This window comes from Octopus sinensis, linkage group LG7 (genome assembly GCF_006345805.1).
Source record: "Octopus sinensis linkage group LG7, ASM634580v1, whole genome shotgun sequence".
NCBI classification, from domain to species: domain Eukaryota; kingdom Metazoa; phylum Mollusca; class Cephalopoda; order Octopoda; family Octopodidae; genus Octopus; species Octopus sinensis.
The window spans coordinates 88,128,377-88,155,876 of NC_043003.1; the positions used below are offsets into that span (position 1 = coordinate 88,128,377).

Below are 27,500 nucleotides of genomic sequence, written 5' to 3' on the forward strand. Positions count from 1 at the left end.
GCGGTTTGAACACTAAAGGGTTAAAGACCATAAAAATAATTTCCCTAATAATACACAAGTTAGATTAATCTGTCCAAATAAATCGGACTTAGGAAAATTAAGTAAATTAATCCTAGATAAATATTTACCCATTATTAGAAATAAAATTAAGCTTAATTTATGGAAGAATACACAGGGTGCATTGGAATGGTTTTCCAGTATTAAGGTTGATAACGGTAGTAACCATAAATTTATCCAATTTGATATCCAAAATTATTACTCATCAATTAACCCAATAATATACACAGCTTTAATTTTTGCTAGAAAATACACTAACATTAGCATGAAAGAAATTAAGGTAATTTTGACGGCAAGAAAAACAGTTATAGAATTCGATAATAAATTATGGACTAGGAAGGATACGCCTAACTTATTTGACATTACAATGGGTTCGCTGGATTCAGTGGAAACGACTGATTTAGTAGGGATTTGTTTATTAGATAATTTAAGTAGAGAATTCCCTGAATTGAATGGCGGCCTCTATAGAGACGACACTTTATTTTTAGTTAAGAATCTATCTAACAGAAGACTGGAAATACTTAAGAAACGATTGCATAAATTTTTGAAGAGTTTCGGCCTATCTATTACTATTGAAAATGAGAACTATTCTATTAATTATCGCGATGTTAATTGTAACCTCAATACTGAACTCCATGAACCTTATGTGAAACAAAATTCTAATCTAAGATATATAAATAACTCTAGTAATCACCCTCCACAAATTAAAAAGGCACTACTACTTAGCATTAGTAAAAGAATTTCTAACCTTTCCTCGAATGAAGAGATATTTAATAGACATAGTGAAAAGTATAACTCCGCATTGCATAGGGCAGGATATAATGGTAAAATAAAATATATCCCTAATAACAGCCTCAATCATATGAATAAGTTAACAACTACTAATAAACATTGGTTAGACAAGCATAACGACAATCCAAATAAAATGAATAACCGCAAATAAAATATTAATATGAATAGAAATAATACTAATAATGGTATAAACAAGTTTAAAGATCATATATTAAATATTAATAATTATAATATTAATAATAATAATTATGGAAATAGTAAAGTTAATATGAACTATTATAACAATAATAACTACGATTAAAGCATTTAGTCATAATTTTAATAATATAAATTATACTGATTATAGAAAGTACAGAAGAAATAATAGGAATAGGGTATTTATAAATAATATAGGTAAGCTGTGTAATCAATATAACATTACTGATACACTGTGGTTAATAATTCCATATGCTATGCAAATTAAAACTAACATAGTTGGAAATATTTTCAATTTAATAAACAAGCATTTTGGAAAAGGAAAGAACAAATATTGTGACATAATTAATAACAAAACTATTAGAATAGGATACAGCCTTACTCATAATCTTGCCACCTCAATTAATAATAAAAAACTTGATTATTTCTATCTAAATAGAAAAAATAATTTAGGTAACACTAATGTGACTCACTATCACTTAAGATTTAATAATTATAACAATACTAGTAATAGTAATCGAAACCATAGTAATAGTAATACTATAACGAGTAATAATAGCATGGATAATATTAATGGAATTAGTAATAATAACACTATAGGTAATAATAATAATAAAATATAACATAAATAAGAGCAATATTATCAATAATAATACGCCAATGGATATGGTATTAATAAGTAATAATGATAATAATATTAATAATAATAATATTGATAAGAATACAGCTGCAATTAATCATAATAAAGTAAAGCAATTACAACAAGATAATAGGTGCAATTGTAGAATTAAGGAAAATTGTGTGTTCAATAATGACTGCATGAAAAAAGAGGTAGCATACCAATGCATAGTAGGTACACAATATGATAATAGAGTATATATTGGGGCTACTAAGAATAATTTGAAACAGAGACTTAATTATCACAGATATACTTTTAAAAATAGGAATAGGAGTAATTCTACAGGGTTAAGTGCATATATATGGGAGCTTAAGGACGAAAAAAAATCAATTATAATTTGCAATGGAAAATACTTATATCTGCACCAGCATATAATAATAGGAACAGAAAATGCTCATTATGCATTAATGAGATTTTCTTTATAATTAGGGCTAATTTACCGATTATTAACAATCTTAAGGAACGTAATGTTTCATGTCTTCATAGACTGGGGTATACCTTCTCTAGATACAAATAATACTTAGTACAAAATACCCTTTGAAATAGATGCAAATAGTTGTTATTATCTTTTTTACTTTATTATATTTAGGAGTACAAAATTGTAATGGGTTATAGGCATATGATTTTTGTATATCTATGTATAAGTGTATAAATGTGTTTATATATTTATATATTTTGATATAAGTGTTTATTTGTGTGTACATATTTGTACTTTTTTTATATACTGGTACTTGTTTGTAAATATATCTTTATATTTGTGTATATTGATATGTATTTACTTGTGTTTTTTAGTATATAGTTATGCACAAAGTATGAGTCAATGTACTAAACAGATTGAGGTTACTATTGGATTTGTATATATGTAGATGCATATGTATATGTAGGTTTATTTGTGTGCATGCATGTGGTAGTTTTAAGTATTATTTTATGTTATCTTTCTTGTATATTAGATATTATGTATAGACTTCAGTACACTTTTGTGTATGTGATGTTTGTACTGGTTTGTATGTATGTAAGTTAAATAGCCAATGATTTAAATGACTGCTCCCTGACCCCCAATATAATTTTATATATTTTTAAATATTTAATATGCATAAACATAAGCATAAACTTTTGGACTAAATTCAGCTTTGACATGGAGTTTAAAGTTGCTACTTTGGTTTTTAAAATTGAATTTGTTAGAATACGTGGATGTATTAATTTTAATATGCATATAACGTAAACGTAAACATTGCGAATTAAGCTCAGCTTAGCCATAAAGTTTAGATTTACTTTCTGGATTCTATAGTTGGATTTGTTTGCATAACATGAATGTATTAAATAATATCTAGATAAATTCAATATGCATATAACAGAGACAAAGACATTGTGGACCTAACCCAGCTTAGACATATAGTTTGGATTTACTATTTTGGATTCTAAAATTGAATTTGTTCGTGTTACGTGGATGCGTTAAGTAATATCTAGATTATGTTTGTCTGATTAATACACTCACCCGCAAATATTTTGTTTGTGCACATATATATATGTATATGTGTATGTGTGAATATTTATATTTCGAACCTTGTATCGTGAATTTTTGTTATGTTAGTAAACATGAATATAGTATGTATGATCTGTTGAGGATTATCGTTAAAGCAATAATACTGTTGGTACTGTTAAACGTGGTAGTCTATATACATTAGATTGTATTTACTTTACTATATGACGCATGATATACCCAATGTAATGTAATATATTGTTCAATGATGTTCTTTGATGAATTTTGCGCATGTGAATAGTATGTACGATTTGCTTATGTGTATAATATATATATATATATATATATATATATGTATGTATGTTTTTTTTATATGTATATAATATTTTATATATATATATATATATATATATATATATATATGTATATGTATATGTATGTATTTTGGATATTTGTTTTATTATTTATTTGTATATATTGGATAATAAGTACAGCATGTTTTGTATATCAATATTATTATTATACTTTTCAAGTTAATTATATCCTCTGAGAAGGCCTATGGTTCTTTTAACATATAAGTATAATTTTTAATGCCTAAAACCATAATACACTGACATATATAGGCAATATAAGTTGGATTGACTTTTGACCATAGGCTGAATGGGTTGGACGGTTCGACTTGGGTCTGGGAATCCAGGAAGCTGCACCAGGCCCAGTCTGATCTGGCAGTGTTTCTACAGCTGGATGCCCTTCCTAACGTCAAACACGCCGTGAGTACAGTGGGTGCTTTTTACGTGCCACTGGCACGGAGGCCACTCAAGGTGGCATTGGCAATGGCCAGGTTCGGATGGTTCTTTTATATGCCACCGGCCCTGGTATCACAACTACAATATCCATTGATATTTGATCGATTTCAACTTCACTTGCCTCAACAGGTCTTCACAAGCAGAGTTTTGTGTCCCAAGAAGGAAAGGTGTGTATAAGTGGACTGGCAACATCCCAGGTAGAGGCCATGCGTTATGGTCTCACTTGTCCTGCCGGGTCTTCTCAAGCACAGCATACTTCCAAAAGGTCTCGGTCACTAGTCATTGCCTTGGTGAGACCCAATGTTCGAAGGTCGTGCTTCACCACCTCATCCCAGGTTTTCCTGGGTCTACCTCTTCCACAGGTTCCCTCAACCGCTAGGGTGTGGCATTTTTTCACACAACTATCTTCATCCATTCTCGCCACATGACCATACCAGCGCAATCGTCTCTATTGCACACTACAACTGATGCTTCTTAGGTCCAACTTTTCTCTCAAGGTACTTACACTCTGTCGAGTATGAACACTGACATTACACATCCATCGGAGCATACTGACTTCATTTCTTGCGAGCTTACGCATATCCTATGCAGTCACAGCCAATGTTTCACTGCCATGTAGCATGGCTGTACGTACACATGCATCATACAGTCTGCCTTTTACTCTGAGCGAGAGGCCTTTAGTCAACAGCAGAGGTAAGAGCTCTCTGAACTTTGCCCAGGCTATTCTTACTCTAGCAGTTACACTTTCAGCACACCCTCCCCCGCTACTGACTTGGTCACCTAGGTAACGGAAGGTATTAACTACTTCTAGGTTTTCTCCCTGGAATGTGGCAGAAGTTGTTCTCTGCACATTTTCAGTGTTTATTGCTCCTGAGCATCTGCCACATACAAAAACTATCTTCCTAGTTAGCCTTCCTTTGATATTGCTGCACCTCTTATGTGTCCATAGCTTACACTTGGTACATCTTATAGAGTTTCTACGTACGCCTTTTCTACAGATTGAGCAGGGCCATCTACCTGAAGGCGTTTGTGATTTGTCTACCTTCCTACTTATTAGGACTTTGGTTTTAGCTAGGTTGACTCTAAGGCCCTTCGATTGTAATCCTTGCTTCCACACCTGAAACTTCTCCTCCAGTTCTGATAGTGAAAATTAGAGCAAGGTCATCAGCATAGAGGAGCTCCCAGGGGAATCCTATCTTGAATTCCTCCGTTATTGCCTGGAGAACTATGATAAATAGGAGGGGGCTGAGGACTGAACCTTGGTGGACCCCTACCTGTACCTGGAATTCTTCACTGTACTCATTGCTAACCCTCACCTTACTAACAGCGTCCCTGTACATGGCTCGCACAGCTCTCACTAACCATTCATCTATCCCTAGTTTCCTCATTGACCACCAGATAAGGGATTGGGGGACCCTGTCAAAGGCTTTCTCCATGTCAACGAAAGCCAGGTACAGAGGTTTATCTTTGGCTAGGTATTTCTCCTGCAGCTGTCTTACCAGAAATATAGCATCAGTGGTGCTTTTCCCTGGCACGAACCCAAACTGCATCTCATCTAAACTGACTCTCTCTCTAATTAGTTGGGCTATGACCCTCTCCATGACCTTCATTACTTCATTCAGCAACTTGATACCTCTGTAATTATTTGAGCATCTCTGTAGTGATTCCTGATGGGCCAGGGGCTTTCCCTGCCTTCATACTCCTGATTGCTTTAACTACCAAGGTACTGTTAATTCGGATAGCTGGTCCCTCTGTTGGGATGACATTTGTAGACTCCTTTTCTACCATTCATTCTCTTTATTTAGCAACCTTTCATAGTGGCATCTCCAAACCTCTCTCCTTGCAGCCTCATTTAGTACAAGTGAACCATCACCCATATGGGCACATTTCTCTCCTACCACATCACGATTCTCTCTCGCACACTGTCTTGCAACACGAAATACTTCAGGTCGTTGGTCCTCACGGCGCAGAACATTCGCAAAGTTTTTCTTATCTGCTTCCCCTCTGGCTAAATAAACCTGTCTCCTAGCTTCCCTTCTGGCAGTCTGATACAATTCCCTGCTACCCCTGTTCTTCCAGTTCCTCCAAGCCTGCTTCTTTTGTCTAATAGCCCTGTCAACCACATAGTCCACCACCACGTTACCTTGGGTCGAGATGGGACTTTGCACCATCCACAGATCTGGTCAGTGACTCTCAGCAGGTTGTCCTGTGGAAACCTCTAGTTGTCTTCCACATTATGTGATTCTATATGCCCTTCTATTTCATCAAAGGGTTCAAGTAATACGTCTCTAAATCTCTGTCCATTTGCAGGATCTTTAAGCTTCCAGACCCTTCTCCTCCAAGCTGGTCTTCTTCTGGGCATCCATTTAGCCCTGATCCCAAAGTCGCTAACTACTAATCTATGTTGAGGGGTACATTCTTCGCCTGGGAAGGTTTGGCATTTATAAGCAGCCCTCCTTCCCTTTTTCTGGCGAGGATGTAGTCAATTTGGCTAGTGTGTCTGCCAGAACGGTAGGTGACTAGGTGAGAGGTGGGTTTCCTGAAGTTGGTATTGCAAATCATAAGATCATTTGCATTGCAGAACTCCAGCAGCCTGGTTCCCTCCTCATTGCGAGAACCAAAACCGTAGCCTCCATGTATGCCATGGAAGCCCCTGACATGCTGAGCAACATGCCCATTGAAGTCACCAGCCACAAAGAGAAGGTCCCTGTCATTTGTCAACGAGGTAGTCTGCAATAGGGTGTCATAGCATCGGTCTTCCTGCCCTTCTGGTAGCCCCGGTTGATGGGCATAGGCCGAGATAATGGTAGCTGACCTATGGTGAAGCACTAATCTAATCTTAAGTACTCTGCCACATACTCTGACAACCTCGATTACTTTATCAACCCATTTCTCCGCAAGAAGTATACCCACGCCCCCGACCCTGTCAGTGTTCCCTGCCCAGAAAATCTTGTACTGTGTTCTTTGCCCGTGAGGAACCTAGCGGAACCTCCTCTCCACCTTACTTCTTGGATGCAGCACAAATCTACACGTCTCCATTTCAAGCATCTCAACAATCTCACCAGACCTACCTTTCAGTGTGCCGACATTGAGTGTGCCAACTCTGAGGGTGTGGGAGGTGTGGGCCAGTGAGACCCTGGGACGGGGGACAGCAGTGTCATGTACCTGAAAAGAAAGCTTGCGTTTGGCAGAATTCATAAAGAAACACTAGACTACAATCTACATACACTACACTGTTTTTTTGCACTATATGATCAAATAAAACCTACGTAGGGGTGTGGGCAGCACTTGGCCCTTAGAAGTGTTTGCGGGAGGTACACAAGGAAGATATAGGTTAGGAACTTCCAGTTAACGTGGAGAGGGTGGGAGGGCGGTTGTACCGTGAAACAGCACTTGTAAGCTATGGTTAAACAAATTTAGAGAGAATGATATAACAAAATGATAACCTTGATTAAAATAAAAATAAAATATAACGATTAACAGAAATGCATGATCTTTAGACAACAAGGAAGGCAAAGCTATCGGAACTATGTTTACATGATAGAGAAATAGATAGACAATAGAGAACGAATGGGGGGGGGGGGTTATGATCTACACATTAACAGGAGTACATGAACGAAGGTTGTAAAGTCAAAATTTTTCCTTAACTGGTCATCTTCTGAAATCCAAATTTTATCAGGAGAGGAAATGAAAATCGAGTAGGGGAAAAAAACAGAGCATACGCTAGTTTATATAGAGTTAGGGTGGGGTGGGGTGGGGGGGCTGTTGGTGTATTAGGTGGTAAATCGAAGAGAGAGAGAGAGAGAGAGAGAGAGAGAGAGAGAGAGAGGAGGACAACACGAGGAAGAAGAAGAATATTCTTAGGGATTCTCTGTAACAAAAATTAATGAAACAGCAAATGCCGAAATCGTGAGATAGAATTGAAAAACATTTTGAGATTTTGGGAAACGTAATTTAACGAAACAGCAGTGGTAAATCAAAGAGAGATACAGTGAGGCAGAGAGAGAAGGGTCAGAGTTAGGTGGTCAGGCAGTAAATACAATATGAGGAAGAAGAATATTCTTTGGGATTTTGTGTAACATAAATTAACGAAACAGCAAATGCCGAAATCGTGAGATAGAATTGAAAACTACTTTTGGGATTTTGGGAAACAATTTAATGAAACAGCAGTGGTAAATCGAAGAGAGAGACAGTGAGGCAGTGAGAGAAGGGTCAGAGTTAGGTAACTAATTCATTAGTTACTATAATTTATTCGTTTCTTTTGCATATTCTTAGTTTATGCATGTATATCCCATTTATGTTCATTAGAAATTAAATAAATAAAGAATTTTGACATGTACGAATATTTATTTCCCCCCACTGTACATACATAACAACACCTGTCTGTCTGTTTTTGCCTGTCAATCACTCAGTAAAAAGACAAAAATTTTAAAAATCTGTTATTTCTCTCTCTCCCTTTCCCTCCCTCTCTTTACACTGTTGCTAGAAGGGGAGTTAACTCATGTTTGTAAAACAATGGTGGATTTCTCTGCCGTGAAAATTTGTTAAGTTATGGTCGAAAATTTATTTTTACCGCTATTCGCTGGTGCATCGGGGGAAAATAATGACAAAAATACAGCTAGGGTTGTGACGAATGTCCTAAAATTGGAGTGACATGTGTGCTAATTTGTGGACGTGCATAAATTACATTCATGTACACACACACATCTTGCTTTTATATATATACAGATATAAAACATAGATTATATATATATATGAATAATAAAAAACTTGACAAATTCTATGAAACTAGAAACATAGTGAAAAATAAAAGTAATAACCAACCAACTAATAGGACCAAGCTCCACACTAACGCAACGCCTCCTGCTAACTTAGGTACAGACCTGAATAATAATTGGTCCCCACAATACAACATGGATCTAGATACAGCTAATTATTTATGCGCTAGTAGGGATAGAACAAAGTGCCATTTCTCAAATAGATGCAAGACAAATGACGTAGATGTAGACAAATGACGTCTGCACTGACAACTAGACGAAATGATACATAGGTGCAACTAAGAACCAAATGATTCTCAGATGAGAAGAAATTCAACCTTGATAGTCCTGATGGTTTCCAATGATATTGGCATGCAAAAGATATTCCAGTGGAGACTTTTTCAATCAAGCACAGTAGTGGAGGCTCTATCATGGTGTGGGGTGCTTTCTCATGCAGAGGAACTATCGAAATTCAGGTTGTGCAGCTGGCTACGTTGGCATGTTGGAGCGGGCATCACACTTGACTGAAGGCCTTCATTTGTGTGGACAAGACTGGATTTATCAACAGGATAATGTTACAATTCATAATGCTCACAGGCCGAAGAATTTCTTCAGAACAAATAACATTCATCTTTTGAATCATCCTCCATGTTCTCCTGACCTAAACCTGATCAAAAATCTTAGGGCAAGCAACATTTACATAAATGGAATGCAATTTGAGATTGTGGATACTCTTTGTCAGGCAGTCTTCACCTCATGTCTAACATTCTGGACAACCCCCTGAAAATGCTTGTCGAGTATACCACAGCGAAAGGTGGCGAGCTGGCAGAAACAGTAGCTCGCCGGACGAAATGCTTAGCGGTTTTTCGTCTGCTGCTACATTCTGAGTTCAAATTCTGCCGAGGTCAACTTTGCCTTTCATCCTTTCGGGGTCGATTAAATAAGTACCAGTTACACACTGGGATCGATATTATCAACTTAATCCTTGTTGTCTGTCCTTGTTTGTAGCCCCTTGTGAGCAGTAAAGAAATAAAGTATACCACAGCGAATTTTTGGAGTTATTCACAGGAATGGTGGCACTATTAACTATTGAGCCCCTTATTCATTATTTTCCTTTTTTTTAACTTTTTATGGTCTTAACTTTTTGACTAGGCAAAATATTGTTAGTTTTCATACAATGTATATTTTGTGCATTAAACGTTAAACATTTTAGGTTTTCATATATCCTTTTCTATTTTCTATTTCTCCTTATTCCTTATATATACACACACACACACATCTCACTCAGAGTAAAAGATAGATTGTATGATGCATGTGTGTGAAGTGCCATGCTTCACAGCAGTAAAACATGGGCCGTGACTGCTGAAGACATGCGTAGGCTTGAAAGAAATGAAGCTAGCATGATCTGCTGGATGTGTAGTGACAGTGTGCACACATGACAGAGTGTAGGCACCATGAGAGAAATGTTAGACATAAGAAGCATTGGATGTGGTGCGCAAAAGAGACGTTTGCATTGGTATGATCATGTACTGCGGATGGACGAGGAGAGCTGTGTGAAGAAGTGCCACTCCCAATCAGTGGAAGGAATACAGGGTAGAAGGAGACCCAGGAAGACATGAGATGAGGTGGTGAAGCATGACCTTCAAACGTTGGACCTCACAGAGGCAATGACAAAAGACCGAGACCTCTGGAGGTATGCTGTGACCTACACCAGCATTGCATAACCAACCCACTCAAAAGTACCTAAGATCGTAGGGCGACATGCCGTGCTTGAGGAGACCTATTGAGTCAAGTACATAAACATCAATATCAAAATCAAATGGAAACTGTAGTTGTGACCCTCGTGCCAGTGGCACATAAAAAGCACCATCCAAATGTAGCCAATGCTGACTGGCTTCTGTACTGGTGGCATATAAAAAGCACCATCCAATCGTGGTCGAAGCCAGCTCCTCTGGTCCCTGTGCTGGTGGCACGTAAAAAGCACCCACTACACTCTCGAAGTGGTTGGCATTAGGAAGGGCATCCAGCTGTAGAAACACTGCCAGATTCCAGTTGAACTGTCCAACCCATGCCAGCATGGAAAACGGATATCAAATGCTACTGATGATGATGATACATACATATATATAGATATATATATATAAACACACACATACATAAATACATACATACATATATATACATGCACACATATATACTCTCTTATTCTTTTACTTATTTCAGTCATTTGACTGTAGCCATGCTGGAGCATTGCATTTTAGTTGAAGTAATTGACCCCAGGACTTATTTTTCGTAAGTCTGGTACTTATTCTATTGATCTGTTTTGCTGAACTGCTAAGTTACGGGGACATGAACACACCAGCACCAGTTGTCAAGCGGTGGTGGGGGAGCAAACACAGACACAAACATATTTCAATAAAGCAAAATGGGGATCAATCTGTAAAGAGATCCAGAAACAAAACTTGCCCAACATCCTATGTATGCAAGACAACTGTATCATTGCTAACCTGTCACTTTCATGAACTCCTTGCCCATGCACTGTAAGCAATCCTCTACACTCACATCCTTGTCCCTTGAGAGTATCTCCTAGCACATGACCACTATCTCTCATTCCCTCTCTCCCCCTCCAGCTGGAGTAACCATGTATCTCCTCTACACCAAGACACCAGTTTCTGTCCCTCTGTCTAACTCTAACCTCTCATCACATGAAATACAGCTACTTCCCTTCTTAGTTGAGGGATCATTGTCTTGCAAATTACTTGGTATCTCACTGGCGCCACATAAAAATCACCCAGTCCAATCTAAAAAGTAAAACCCATGCCAAAGCACACAGTGGAGCTTGGCACAGTCTTCTGGTTTATCAGCTCCTGCCAAACTATCCAACCCATACCAGCATGGAGGATGGATGCTAAATGATGATGATGTAAATACACAAACATATAGGAAATTTTTATGGCTAAAGATGTCACCAGGTTGTGAATAGTGTTTTTTGCATAACTTTTGTAATTAGAACCAGAGACCAAAATGAAAAGTAAGCAAAAAAACTAATGGGGCAACCTAATTTGAGATTGTGTAAGGGGTCCATTCACACTGACCAAAAGACTAGAACACAAAGCACAGTCAGTTAATCCACCTGACAATTTCACAGTGCTACCTGTGATTCAGTACCAAATTATTCTTACACTGAACATTTCTTGATCCAGAGGCATAAGGAAGTGCCTGAAATGATGAAATAGGAACTAATGAGCCAATAGTCTGATATACTTCTATCATCTTACCCTTTTCCTTCAACTGTTCATATAAACATAGACACAGTTATCGACATGGTATTGACACATACATTAAAAAAGGATGAACTTCTCTCATTTAAAGACAGACTACTTACAATCTTAATGGCAGCCAGTATCTGGTTGGCACTAGCATTGCTGAGTGATGTCAGTGGCATTTCAATGGTTAATCTCATGACAGCTTGGTTTAGTTCTTTAATGGCAATATTGTAGGAATGTCTGCAAGAAACCAAAAGCAATACATATGAAAAAAAAAAAAACCCAGAAGGAATTACTCATTAGGGTTTTGTCATAGCAAACACATATAGGTTGTGCAGATTGACTCCTTTAATCCTAACTCATTAATTTAGGAAGGAGCTGGTGGTGGTCGTGGCATAATCCAGATTAGCTTTTATTAACCCATTTGTTACCAACCCAGCTGAAATTGGCTGATTACAAATCTCTTGTTTTCGTAAGTTTTAAATTAAAATCTTCCACCAAACAGTCACAATTTATGTTCCTAACACTAGTTGAATAACAACTAAGTTATTTTATTAAATTCTTTGTTATATATTTAAAGTAATTGAAAGGAACATAGAGCATCTCAAAATAAATACAGTAACAAAAGGGTTAAACAGAATTATAAGCTCATAGATAATCTGGTCAAACAATTAAGTAGGACTCACACATCCATTCTGTAAATTCTGGTGGTGACTACAGCAGAGGAAAGCAAGGTGGATTGGTCACAGTACAACAGTTATTGTGACTTTGCAATTATTATTGGCAGTGTACATAGAAATTGACCTCACTGGTGCATTCAAACAGAAGTAATGAGTACACAGAAGAAAGAAAATAGATTAAAGGACAACAGAGAAGAGAGAAAAACAACAGCAAAAATATAAAGCAATGAAGGAGTTAGAAACAGTAGTTAAAATTTTTTACACACTAGCCTTAAAAAAATAGGTCCATTAGTTAATACAGTCTGAAATAACTGATAGTGTTAAGGAAAAAGACAAGATGGTCACATAGAATGCGTAGTTCTGTTATATGACAGAATATTTGAAGTGAATGGATACAAAAAATATGGGAGAAGATTATGTTTAAGGTTCCTGTTTTGTAGGAAAGGGGTTGTAAGACAATATACACTGGAGTAATGTAGTGGAGCTTGATGAGGATAATGGCAAAAAAAGTTATGACCAGAATGTAGATGATGATAATGAGACCTTGTAGACAACAGCAACTGAAACATCCATTAAAACAAATCCCTTTTACAATTTGATAGCCTTTCCTACACTATCACAACGGTTTGATACACAAGGCAGTCAACTAGATTCAGTGCGCAACAGACACAATAACTGGAATTGCATTCAGTCTACTGTTTTCAGCATTCCAGTAATATAAACTTAAAAACACTGTGCATCAACTTTGTTTGATATATTTTTCAGGTGAAGTTTCCCTCACAACTTATATTAATTAATTGAACAGGAGTATTTGATCAACTAGTAAAAAACAGCAAACTTACTTCAAAGAATTTATTTCAAGAATAAGGTTATCAGGCCTGATGTTTTCTTCCTCAGCTCGTAGTAGTGTATCTCTAAGTTCAGTGTAAAACACTACAAGAAAAAAAAAAAAAAAAAGTATACACGCATATAGATACACAGGGTGTCCCAGAATTAATTATCTATTTCAGTGCAATAGGGCAATTTTTTTAAAGACTCCCCTTTTATTTATGTTTATCATGTTCAATATGTGTTAAAAGTGTATAAATTATTAATTTTGTTTATAATATTATAATTTTTATGTTTTATAATGATTTTATAATTTTATTTTCATTCCTGTCAGCTCTTTTTCAATTTGGCTTCAATCATTTTCTCTACCTCCATACCCAGGATGGAGCAATAGTTTAGCTGAACACATTTAGTTAGTAGTGTAGGAGATAACCCCCGAAATGCTTCAAAATGTGTTTTGCAACACTAAGGATAAATTTGAAACTTCCAGGGATACAAACAGACCAAATGTTGAAAATTTTCAGGTAAGATTTATAAATCTATTTGTTTTTGTATCATAACTAAATAACAAACATAAAATTCTGTCAGTTTCTTTTCAAAATTTGACCGATTTCATTGAAATAAATAAATAATTCTGGGACACACTGTATATATAGATATGACTGCGTGTGCAGGTTTTAAGCTATATTGAGGACAATTCAAAAATATATTTTTTTCTATAAAGAATTTTACCTACTAAATGTGATATACTCCAAAAAAAATAATATGTGTGTGTGTGCATGTAATAGATTTAATGAAATAGTTATGAATATGTAAGTGAAATGTAAGTTACTAATAGCAGATTTATTCAAAGATTTTAAAGACAATGAGGTTTAAATTTTGGCATAAGGTCAGGTATTTTAAGAGGAGTGGGTAAATTGAAAACCTTAAATCAAAGGACAGATTCCAAATACATAATCATAATCATTCCAAATACATAATCATTTGTATAATCATATACAAAATATAAGTCACTTATACAAAATATAAGTCAATTATACAAAATATAAGTAAATTTTCAAGCTGTATATAAACATACTAGACCATCTATAATATACATATATACACCAAAATACACAGATGCATGTACATAGTTAAGTATATATTCAGACATACATAAGACATAAATATATACACAAGTTCACACATATACATATATGTATACATACATGCATGCACATAAAATCTCTTGGTTACATACACATGTAAGACAAATACATACACAAATACAGGACAGTTATTACAGACAAGAGAAATAGAAAGTATACCTTAAGCATAGGGAGGAGGTAAAAACTAGCGAGAGACTGGCCGAGGACTGGCAAACCAGATGGCTGCACCAGGTTCCAATCTGATCTGGCAGAGTTTTTACAGCTGGATGCCCTTCCTAACGCCAACCACTCTGAGAGTGTAGTGGGTGCCTTTACATGCCACCGGCATGAGGGCCAGTCTGGCGGTACTGGCAATGGTGTTTTTTTACGTGCACAGGAGTCAGTCCAGCGGCACTGGCAACAACCTTGTTTGAATGTTCTGTTCATGTACCAGTAAGGCAGCGCTGGTTACGATCATGCTCAAATGGTGCTTTTTACATGCCACTGGTACGGAAGCTAGGCAGCAGCTCTGGCAGTGATCCCTCTTGGATGGAGCTGTTAGAGCTCCACTGGCACGGGTGCCAGTCATCAAATTTGGCTCAATTTCAATTTCACTTGCCCCAAAAAGTCTTTGCAAGTAGAGTTTAGAGTCCAAAGAAGGAAAGGTACGCATAAGTGGGCTGGTTACACAACTAGTCATTGCCTTGGTGAGGCCTAATGTTCAAAGGTCGTGCTTCACCACCTCATCCCAGGTCTTCCTCAGTCTACCTCTTCCACAGGTTCCCTCAACCGCTAGGGTGTGGCACTTTTTCACACAGCTTTCCTCATCCATTCTCGCCACATGACCATACCAGCGCAATCGTCTCTATTGCACACTACAACTGATGCTTCTTAGGTCCAACTTTTCTCTCAAGGTACCAACACCCTGTCGAGTATACACTCTGATATTACACATCAATCGGAGCATACTAACTTCATTCCTTGTGAGCTTACGCATGTCAGCAGTCACGGCTCATGTTTCACTGCCACGTAGCATAGCTATTTGTACACATATGTCATACAGTCAGCCTTTTACTCTCAGCGAGAGGCACTTTGTCACCAGCAGAGGTAAGAGCTCTTTGAACTTTGCCCAGGCTATTCTTATTCTAGAAGCTACACTTTCAGCGCACCCTCCCCCGCAATAGACTTGGTCACCTAGGTAATGGAAGCTATCAACTACTTCTAGTTCTCCCTGGAATGTGGCAGAAGTTGTTCTCTGCACATTTTCAGTGTTTATTGCTACTGAGCATCTGCCACATATAATAACTATCTTCCTAGTTAGCCTTCCTTTGATATTGCTGCACCTCTTATGTGTCCATAGCTTACACTTGGTACATCTTATAGAGTTTCTATGTATGCCTTTTCTACAGATCGAGCAGGGTCATTTACCTAAAGGAGTTTGTGGTTTGTCTATCTTCCTACTTATTAGGACTCTGGTTTTAGCTAGGTTGACTCTAAGGCCCTTCGATTCTAATCCTTGCTTCCACACATCTATGATAAATAAGGAGGGGGCTGAGGACTGAACAATGGTGGACCCCTACCTCTACCCTGAATTCTTCACTGTACTCGATGCTAACCCTCACCTTACTGATGGTGTCCCTGTACATGGCTCGCACAGCTCTCACTAACCATTCATCCATCCCTAGTTTCCTCATTGACCACCAGATAAGGGATCGGAGGACCCTGTCAAAGGCTTTCTCCAAGTGAACAGAGGTTTATTTTGGCTAGGTATTTCTCCTGCAGCTGTCTTACCAGAAATATAGCATCAGTGGTGCTTTTCCCTGGCACGAACCCAAACTGCATCTCATCTAAACTGACTCTCTCTCTAATTAGTTGAGCTATGACCCTCTCTGTGACCTTCATTACTTGATCCAACGACTTGATACCTCTGTAATTATTTGTATTTAAAGCATCACCTTTAACTTTGTAGCAGTTGACTATGGTGCTGCTACACCAGTCATTGGGTATGACTCCTTTGTGTATCACCTGGTTAACTATACAGGTGACTAGGCCATAGCCGACACTGCCAGATATTTTGAGCATCTCTGCAGAGATTCCTGATGGGCCGGGGGCTTTCCTTGTCTTCATACTCTTGATTGCTTTATCTACCAAAGTAATGTCAATTCAGATAGCTGGTCCATCTGTTGGGTCGACATTCGGCAGACTCTCTTTCTCTCATTCATTCTCTTTATTGAGCAACCTTTCATAGTGGCATCTCCAAACCTCTCTCTCTTTGCAGCCTCATTTAGTGCAAGTGAACCATCATCCATGCGGACACATTTCTCTTTCACACACTGTCTAGCAACACGAAATACCTCAAGTCTTTGGTCCTCACGGCGCAGAACATTCACAAATTTTTTTTAATCTGCTTCCTCCAAGCCTGCTTCTTTTGTCTAATAGCCCTGTCAACCACATAGTCCACCACCACGTTATCTTGGGTCGAGATGGGACTTTGCACCATCCACAGATCTGGTCAGTGGCTCTCAGTAGGTTGTCCCGTAGAAACCTCCAGTTGTCTTCCACATTATGTGATTCTATATGCCCTTCTATTTCATCAAAGGGTTCAAGTAATACGTCTCTAAATCTCTGTCCATTTGCAGGATCTTTAAGCTTCCAGACCCTTCTCCTCCAAGCTGGTCTTCTTCTGGGCATCCATTTAGACCTGATCCTGAAGTCGCTAACTACTAATCTATGTTGAGGGGTAAATTCTTCGCCTGGGAAGGTTATGGCATTTATAAGCAGCCCTCCTTCCCTTTTTCTGGCGAGGATGTAGTCAATTTGGCTAGTGTGTCTGCCAGAACGGTAGGTGACTAGGTGAGAGGTGGGTTTCCTGAAGTTGGTATTGCAAATCATAAGATCATTTGCATTGCAGAACTCCAGCAGCCTGGTTCCCTCCTCATTGCGAGAACCAAAACCGTAGCCTCCATGTATGCCATGAAAGCCCCTGACATGCTGAGCAACATGCCCATTGAAGTCACCAGCCACAAAGAGAAGGCCCCTGCCATTTGTCAACGAGGTAGTCTACAATAGGGTGTCATAGAATCGGTCTTCCTGCCCTTCCGGTAGCCCCGGTTGATGGGCATAGGCCGAGATAATGGTAGCTGACCTATGGTGAAGCACTAATCTAATCTTAAGTACTCTGTCACATACTCTGACTACCTCGATTACTTTATCAATCCATTTCTCCGCAAGAAGTATACCCATGACCCCGACCCTGTCAGTGTTCCCTGCTCAGAAAATCTTGTACTGTGTTCTTTGCCCGTGAGGAACCTAGCGGAACCTCCTCTCCACCTTACTTCTTGGATGCAGCACAAATCTACACATCTCCGTTCAAGCATCTCAACAATCTCACCAGACCTACCTTTCAGTATGCCGACATTGTGTGCCAACTCTGAGGGTGTGGGAGGTGTGGGCCAGTGAGACCCTGGGACGGGGGACAGCAGTGTCATGTACCTGCATACGCCACACTATTTTTATGCACTATATGAATGATAAACTTTACGTAGGGGTGGGGATGGTGTTAGGCCCTTAGAAGTGTTTGCGGGAGGTACACAAGGATGATAGAGGATAGGAACTTCCAGTAAAGGTGGAAGAAATGGGAGGGTGGGCGTACCATGGGCCAGCAAATTTAGACGAGAGCATCGTCTTCTGCACTTGTATACTATGGTTAGACAAATTTAGAGAGAATGAATGAACGAAATGATAGACTTGAATAAAATAAATAAAATGTGACAATTAACGGATATGCATGACCTTAAGACAAACGTATTTTGGGGATTTTGGGAAACATGATTTAAAGAAACAGCAGTGGTAAATCGAAGAGAGAGAGAGAGACAGTGAGGCAGAGAGAGAGGGGTCAGGCAATAAATACAACGCGAGAAAGACGAATATTCTTTGGGATTTTGGGTAACATAATTTAATGAAACAGCAAATGCCGATGAGTTTAGACGAGAGCATCTTCTGTACTTGTATACTACGGTTAGACAAATTTAGGGAGAATGAATTAACGAAATGATAAACTTGAATAAAATAAATAAAATGTGACAATTAATGGATATGCATGACCTTAAGACAAACAAGGAAGACGAAGCTATCGGAACTAGATATGTACATAAATACATATTCACACAAATATAAGTGTATACACATATACATATACATCCATGTACTATGTATGTAAATATAAACATACACATATACACAGACGCACACATACAAATACATATGCATGCCTACAATACACGCATCCACATAAAAACACACCTAGATCCAACATGCTCAGTGTATATAATAATAAAATTGGATAAAAGACATTCGTAAAATGCAGCACCATGCATAGAATTATCTATAAATATAACAATTAAATAGGTTCATAAAATATAATAAAATAATAAAAGTTTAAACTTGAAAATAATATATATATAACATTATTTACATTTGACTGATATTTGTCCTCATCTCGTTTGTTGTTAACACAATGTTTCGGCAGATATACCCTTCAGCCTTCTTCAGGTGCCTTGGGGAAATTTCAAACCTGGGTTCTCATTCCTAAGGTATTTTTCGATGTTGTTATTATTATTATTATTGTTGTTATTGTTCAGGTCACTGCTTGGAATCAAACTCAGAATCTTGGGGTTAGCAGCCTACACTCTTAACCACTACGTCATATGCCCATGGGCAATTATGGAGTGAATTTTAGGGCTTATAAATCTAATATTTTTCTATCCTTCCTTAATACCAGTTCCCATATGCTGCTCATATTTGCATTTGGTCTGCTTAGGAGGCTGTTGTGTCCAAGCATATTGTGCTGCTCTTTTAGTTTTCGTATTTTCCAGTGGTGTTCTCTGTCTATTATTTTAACTTCATCCCACAGGGGGAGTTGGTCTCTGTTTTTCCATACATGATCAGCTATACCCGATTTATCAATATTTCCTCGTGTAACAGCTTTGCGATGTTCGTCTACCCTTATTTTGAGGGGGCAGCATGTTTCACCTTTGTATAACCTACCACAACTGCATGAGATGGAGTAAACACAGTCTTTGGTCATATTTTCTTCTATTAGTGGTTTTACTCGAAGGAGATATTTACGAAGTGTTGTATTACTTTTGAATACTGTCCTGATGTCATATGGGCCAAATATCTTTTGTATCTTTTCGGAGAGGCCTTTCAGATAGGATAGGCAAACCGTGGACAGTTTATTGGCCTCATCCTCTCTCTTCTTCATAATTGGAGTGAATAGTATACTTTCGGGGTAGTTGTTGCTTAACAGATCATTTCTTCGTGGTGTGTATCACGATCGCTACTTATATTCTTTGCATGATGTTTTAGGCACTGAGCGATCCTTCTCTTTACACTGTATTGAAGTGGGAATTGAAGTTGAGGTATCGTCCAGTAAAGGTCGGTTTGCGGTATACGGATGTCTTGAATACATACTTGATGTGTGCTATTAATACGTCCCAGAATGTCAGCTGATTGTCTTTTTTTAACTGTATGGATGGATTTATTGAGTTTACATGATCTAACAGCACTTGGACATCTTGGTGGGGCCAGAGTATAAAGGTGTCATCAACATATCGTAGCCATAGTATTGGATTTAGTGGTGTTGATCCTAAAGCCAAATTCTCAAACTATTCCATGTATATATTGGCTATTACCAGTGATAATGCCGAACCCATAGCTAAAGCCTCCTCTTGTCGATATATATCAGTGTCCATACTGAAATAGGTAATTTATACACAGAAGGTCGACATTTCCATGAAGTTTCTTATTGGTATACTAGTGCGTTCTTTTAGATGGGTGTCTGTCACTAGTTTTTCTTGAATCACCAATGGTGCTTCACCAGTTGGGACTTTGGTGAACAGGATTATCACATCTAGACTCACCATCTGGTTGGATTCAATGGGCACATCCTTGATCAATTCTGTGAAGTGGGTGGAATTCTTCACGTACGATGTTGACTTTCTTGCTAATAGACTGACTATATCCACAAGGAAGCGGCTCAGTGGATGACATGCTGAATCTCTACAGCTCACTATAGGTCTTAATGGAATACCATCCTTGTGAGTCTTAGGAAGACCGTACATGTGTGGTAGTTTACTGTGGTGTTGAGTCAGTTGTCTGTACTTCATCATCATCATCATCATCATCATCTTGTTATTGATCAAGATCTGTGAACTTCCTCTCTGTTTTCAAAGTAGGGTCTTTCTTTACTTTGCTGTAGCTACCATCACTTATAAGACTTGCCAAGTTTTCTGAGCAGTCAGACTTGTTCATCACCACTGTAACATTTCCCTTGTCTGCCAGAAGTATTATGATGGAATTGTCACTCTGATAGTGAACTTTTCTTCCTTAGTGATGTTTGATTTGGCAAGTTTCACTTTTTCCAGTACCTGTCTCACTTGCCACTTTAGTTGGTATCTTTACGGTTATCTCTTCAATCGGGGCTATTATGTCCAAGTATGGAATTCACTTGATGGTTGTCGCAAAGTTGAGACCTTTGTTCAGTACTGCTTCTTCAGAGCTTTCTAGGTGTCGGCTACTTACATTAATTACTGCTTTCACATGTGGGTGATGGATTTCAGTCTTCATTCTCTGACCTTTGAGTTTCATAAACTTCTTAATCTGGTGTGTCTTCATCATTTCAGATTCTTTCATGTACGACTTTACCAGATCTTGTTGGATTCTCTTTCTATCATCATCTCTGGTTATTTTCCTACGTAAGGAAGATAAACTCTCTTTGATTTCGTTATTTAGTTGATGTCTTTTCCAACGGTTGTAATGGATCCTCTCACGGATGAGGGCATGTCCTGCCCTTTCTGCTACTCTTCTAGCTTTATATGAATCCACTGGTGTTATTATATTCGAGCCAGGTGGTATTAGCTTTGAGTCTCTACATCTACATAAGAAAGTTAGATGGTTTGAAAGACAAGCTAGTTTTTGATGGAGTTTCTGTATATGTTTCCATTGAAGTCTAATGTCAGCTCCGTACCGATTAGATAATACAGTTTTATATAACAACAAACAAGATGAGGACAAATATTTGTCGAATGTAAATAATTTCTCATCTCTTAAATATAGAACAATATATATAACAGTCGAAGGCTTTCTTAAAGAATATGGTGAAATACATACAATATTGTTGCGATGCGAAACAAACATACTACAAAGCACGAATTCCACAGTGGTATTGGAAACTAGTACAAGATTCAAAAAATATATACTATCCATATGGTATTTTGTTGGCTGACATTTTAAATTTTGTTGCATGCCTGCAGGAACTTAAGAGTTCGTGTTTTTGATTCAAAGTGCTATTGTCCTGGAATAAAATAAAGAGTTTCTTCGAAAGGAATAAATCGCATTTGATGGGCCTTTTATGAGCACAATGTCTGAAAGGTGATGCTTTATCTAAAATTTTCCATGTCACATTGAAAGGACGGGTTTCATTTTCTTTCAATTCCCAGGCATGTTTTGCCAGATTGGTCTTTGTCCTATTTTCGGGGAATTTCTATGTGAATAAAATCTGGTCTTGAAAGAATTTTCTGAAGCCCCTGTATATGTTTTATATTCATGTGAGACTTCTATTTGTACTTTGCCCCCATACACAATCCCTTTCTCCAGACATTTTCCTTCCAACGGACAGGAGGTCTCAGCTTTGCAATTGCAATTCTTCAGATCAGAATTGGCACTGGTTATTTGTAATTATTTTAGTGTTGTGTTGGCTAATGAAAGAGGTGAAGTTTTTACAACAATAATAGCTAATCTTCAGCGTTCTTCTATTAAATATTCTGTAAAACTTATGATTAGGCTGAAAATATTTAGAGACTAATTTTAAGAATTCCCTACCTATATTAGTTTTTACAGCCATATTAAAAGCTGGGTTGAACCACAAAACCCTCCTAGTTCTAGTTCTACATGTGGTATTACTGCCAGCATTAACTGGGTTATACTGGATCTCAGAGAAGTCCCTATTCCTTAATGCATTATTGCAATAGGGTGCAGCATTTTGAAATGCTGTCTCATCCAAAGAAGTTGACGATATTCGTCTACCTACATTACTGACTGGGTTCCTAATATTAACTGGTGGAGGACTGGATTCTTTGCTAATATAAGATAGCTTTTCATTAGGCTTACGGTAAGGTCTGAATTTATCTAACTGTAAATCTAAATTTTTATCTCAGTAATCTACACTTTTCAGGTTAGTATCTATCGTAACCTGTAAGCCCATTCCCTCTCTCTCTCTTTGGGAGAGGCACAAGCACCTACACGCACATATACACACACGGCAGTAACTTCCACCTACCGAGTTCAATCACAAAGCTCCGGTCAGCTCGGGGCTATAGTGAAGACACCTACCCAAAGTGCCACGCAGTGGGACTGAACCCGAAACCATGTAACTAGGAAGCAAGCTCCCTAACCACACAGCCATGCCCGGAAAGCAATTAGATCCTTCCTAAGCTTATCTAATTCGTGGCTGTTTAAATTATGGGTGACTATAAGGCCATAGACTGGTTTCTGCACTGGCATAATAGCTTCAGCTTCCTCAGCAAGTGTTACCATGATAGAAACCTCCACTCCATCGTGTTGAAGTCTGCGCTGCAAATGATTTGTTATGCGCCGAAATCATGGCAGCCACCAGTGTGAAAATAATTCATGAAAAATTAATTTGCAAAGATATCATTGTCTCTGTTATTATCTAGTGTAACAATTTAAAAATGATAATAACAGAATCAATTATATAGGCAACTGCAGGCCTCAAAAAAAGCATTAAATAGCTGAAGGATTAAAATTAATCAAAGGACATAGTATGTCTACCTACAGGAAATAACAGTCAAAACTTATTTAAATCACCAAAATGCACTAATAATAACTACAGAAATCAACTGTCTGAAGGCAAACAAGCTAAGACAATTTCCCAGCATACATCAATGGCAGCCACCAGTGTGAAAATAATTTCGATACGGAGCAAATAATTCACTAGATAATAACAGAGTCAATGATATCTTCACAAGTTATTTTTTCTTGAATTACTTGCTCTGTATAGAAATTATTTTCACACTGGTGGCTTTCAGTGCAAAACGAAGACTTTAACACAACAGGTAGGAGTTCTCTATCATGGAACAACATGCTGAGGATGCTGAGACTATTATGCCAGTGCAGAAACCAGTCCATGTGAGTCCAAATACTTGAATGTATGCTGGGAGATTGTCCATCTGCTTTTGGACGGTTGATTTCTGTAGTTATTACAAGTGTATTTTGGCGATTTAAATACGAGTTGACTGTTATTTCCAGCAGGTAGACATACTTAGCTTATCCTTTGATTAATTTTAGTCCTTCAGTTATTTAATGCTTTTTTGAGGCCTGCAACTGACTATATCATTGATTCTGATATTATTTTAAAATTGTTACACTAGATAATAACAGAGTCAATGAGATCTTCGCAAATCATTTTTCTCGTGAATTATTTGCTCTGTATATGTATCATCATCATCATCATCATTTAACGTCCGCTTTCCATGCTAGCATGGGTAGGATGGTTCAACTGGGGTCTGGGAAGCCAGAAGGCTGCACCAGGCCCAGTCTGATCTGGCAGTGTTTCTACAGCCTGATGCCCTTCCTAATGCCAACCACTCCATGAGTGTAGTGGGTGCTTTTTATGTGCCAGACAAGGCTGGCAAACAGCCACGATCGGATGGTGCTTTTTATGTGCCACCGGCACGGAGGCCAGACGAGGCTGGCAACGGCATGATCGGATGGTGCTTTTTACGTGCCACCGGCACGGAGACCAGTCAGGGCGGCATTGGCTACGGCCACGTTCGGATGGTTCTCTTACTGGCACTGGTATCACAGCTACAAATTCCATTTGTTGATCGATTATGATTTTGATTGTATATATATATATTTTGATGTATATGTATATATATATATATTTTCATATGAGGAAGAGTAAAAAATTACACATTCTTGTTTTTCAATGCATTTACACAATAGCAAAGGATAAACAAGTATGTCATTCTGTATAGTCTCCTCCATTTTTGATGAACTTGGTCCAGCAGTCCACAAGCTTGCATATTCCCTCTGAGAGGGTTTATGGTTGGTCATGCAACCATTTATGCACCACTTCCTTCACATCTTCATCTGTAGGAAATCAATGACCTTGTAAACCATGTTTACAAGACATGACAGTTGGAAGGCTGTAGGCAGGGTGTTCCAGCACCTCAAAACCCAATGGTTTCAATGGTGGCTGTGTGTGGGAATGCATTGTCATGCAACAACAAAATTTTCTTCGACACTAAGCTTTGTTATTTGGTGCGAATTATTAGTTTCAGTTTGTTGGCCAGCAAAGCACAGTATTTTGCACTGTAGATCATATACCCTTTTTCCAGAGAAATCGAATCACTGCTCTTTGTTCTTCTTTAGTGCACATTGCTAGTGGAGCAGCCATGCTTACACTGTAAAGCCAGAAAGAAAAATGGCACCAGCAGGCTCAAACTTTGATCACGTGACCACAATAGTAGCAGCTATACACATGCACAGAAGACAGTGTGACAGTAATAAAGATATGTTTTGGCGAAAGCGTGGCTAATTTTTAACTTCCCCTGTATATATATATATAGTATATATATACACGCAATAAATCAATTATATATATATATATATATATATACACACATACACAAACACAACTGTATATAATATATATCATAATGATATTCATTCTCCGATTGTAGCATCAAGACAGTTTAAGTATATATTAATAAAATTTGGCTGAAATTGATGGGTGAGCATTTGCCTAATCAGATTTACAAGGAGCTATGAAAGTGTCAATTTGTGAAGTTTGATTCAGCCTAAGGCTAGCTCATCATTTTCAGTCATCTATTTATATTAAAAAATTGTTGCTTCAAATCGGAGAATAACTATTATTATGATATATATTATACACAGTTATTATAGTATGATCCTTCCATAGTAGCTTTCTCTCTGTAATGCGCAAAGCCTTTTGGGTTCATTTTTAATATATATATCATCATCATTTAGCGTCCGCTTTCCATGCTAGCATGGGTTGGACGGTTCAACTGGGGTCTGGGAAGCCAGAAGGCTGCACCAGGCCCAGTCTGATCTGGTAATGTTTCTATGGCTGGATGCCCTTCCTAACAACAACCACTCCGTGAGTGTAGAGGGTGCTTTTTACGTGCCACCGGCACAGTTGCCAGACGGGGATGGCAAACGTTCACGGTCGGATGGTGCTTTTTACGCGCCACCAGCATGAGGGCCAGGCGAGACTGGCAACGGCCACGATTGGATGGCGCTTTTTACATGCCACCGGTACGGGGGCCAGGCGAGTCTGGCAACGGCCACGATCGGATGGTGCTTTTTACGTGCCACCGGCACAGAGGCCCGTCGGGGCAACGCTGGCAACGGCCACGTTCGGATGGGTCGCTTACGTGCCACTGGTACTGGTATCACAGCTACAATTTCCATTGATGTTGATCGATTTTGATTTTGATTCTGATTCTCACTTGCCTCAACAGGTCTTCACAAGTAGAGTTTTGTGTCCCAAGAACCCAAGAAAGAAAGGCATGCATAAGTGGACTGGCTACATCCCAGGTAGAGGCCATGGGTTATGGTCTCACTTGTCCTGCTGGGTCTTCTCACGCACAGCATACTTCCATACGTCTCGGTCTCTAGTCATTTCCTCAGTGAGACCTAAAGTTCAAAGGTCGTGCTTCACCACCTCATCCCAGGTTTTCCTGGGTCTACCTCTTCCATGGGTTCCCCTCAACCACTAAGGTGTGGCACTTTTTCACACAACTATCTTCATCCATTCTCGTCACATGACCATACCAGCGCAAACGCCTCTCTTGCACACCACAACTGATGCTTCTTAGGTCCAGCTTTTCTCTCAAGGTACTTACACTCTGTCGAGTATGAACACTGACATTACACATCCATCGGAGCATACTGGCTTCATTTCTTGCAAGCTTACGCATATCCTCAGCAGTCATGGCCCATGTTTCACTACCATGTAGCATGGCTGTTCGTACACATGCAACATACAGTCTGCCTTTTACTCTGAGTGAGAGGCCTTTTGTCACCAGCAGGGGTAAGTGCTCTCTGAACGTTGCCGAGGCTATTCTTACTCTAGCAGTTACACTTTCAGCACACCCACCCTCGCTACTGACTTGGTCACCTAGGTAACGGAAGCTATCAACTATTTCTAGTTTTTCTCCCTGGAATGTGGTGGAAGTTGGTCCCAGCACATTTTATATACACTCATATATAAATACATACACACAGGCACATATATGTTCAGGGAACCACGTACTACAATAGCTTGGGATTCGAGGGCTCATAGCTATTTAATGCCTTGCAAAAACATTTTGAGGGATCTCTGTGGAGTGGGGATAGATGTTTTCAAGAAACAGCTTGATCTCTTACTATCCAAGATTCCAGATGAACCAATATCAAGGCAGAAAACACAAACAAGGGCAGCAGTGTTGAAAAGCCTCCTTCACCAAAAGCCAATCACATAGGATTGGTCAATTAAAAGGTGATTACAATGATGGTGCCCCAGCATGACCACAGCCTTAGGGCTGAAACATATAAAAGAATACACAAACTGGGGCCATTCAAAAAGCACCCAGTACACTTTGTGGAGTGTTTGGTGTTAGAAAGGGTGTCCAGCAGAAGAAACCATGCCAGAGGACACATCCTAAAGGGAAAACAGACTTTCAATGATGATGATGTCGACTATAGACACAAGGCCTGAAATCTTGAAACAAGGGGTTCTCCCGTTA

At 38.5% G+C, this 27,500-nt stretch overlaps 1 protein-coding gene and 1 long non-coding RNA gene across 4 annotated transcripts in view; one reads left to right on the top strand and one right to left on the bottom strand.

The window, feature by feature from the left end:
* Positions 1 to 27,500, bottom strand: part of LOC115214277 (translation initiation factor eIF-2B subunit epsilon) — a 162,350-nt gene that overhangs the window by 44,487 nt on the left and 90,363 nt on the right. For all 3 annotated transcript variants that reach the window (XM_036504884.1, XM_029783423.2, XM_029783422.2), the window contains 2 exons: positions 13,555 to 13,645; positions 12,152 to 12,272 (listed from right to left, as the gene is read on the bottom strand). In XM_036504884.1, the coding sequence (XP_036360777.1) occupies positions 12,152 to 12,272; positions 13,555 to 13,645 (212 nt within the window). The remainder of the gene's footprint in view (positions 1 to 12,151; positions 12,273 to 13,554; positions 13,646 to 27,500) is intronic.
* LOC118764301 lies at positions 15,490 to 26,688 on the top strand. Its single transcript, XR_005000109.1, has 2 exons — positions 15,490 to 15,581; positions 26,611 to 26,688. It is a non-coding gene; the product is annotated as an uncharacterized LOC118764301 (long non-coding RNA).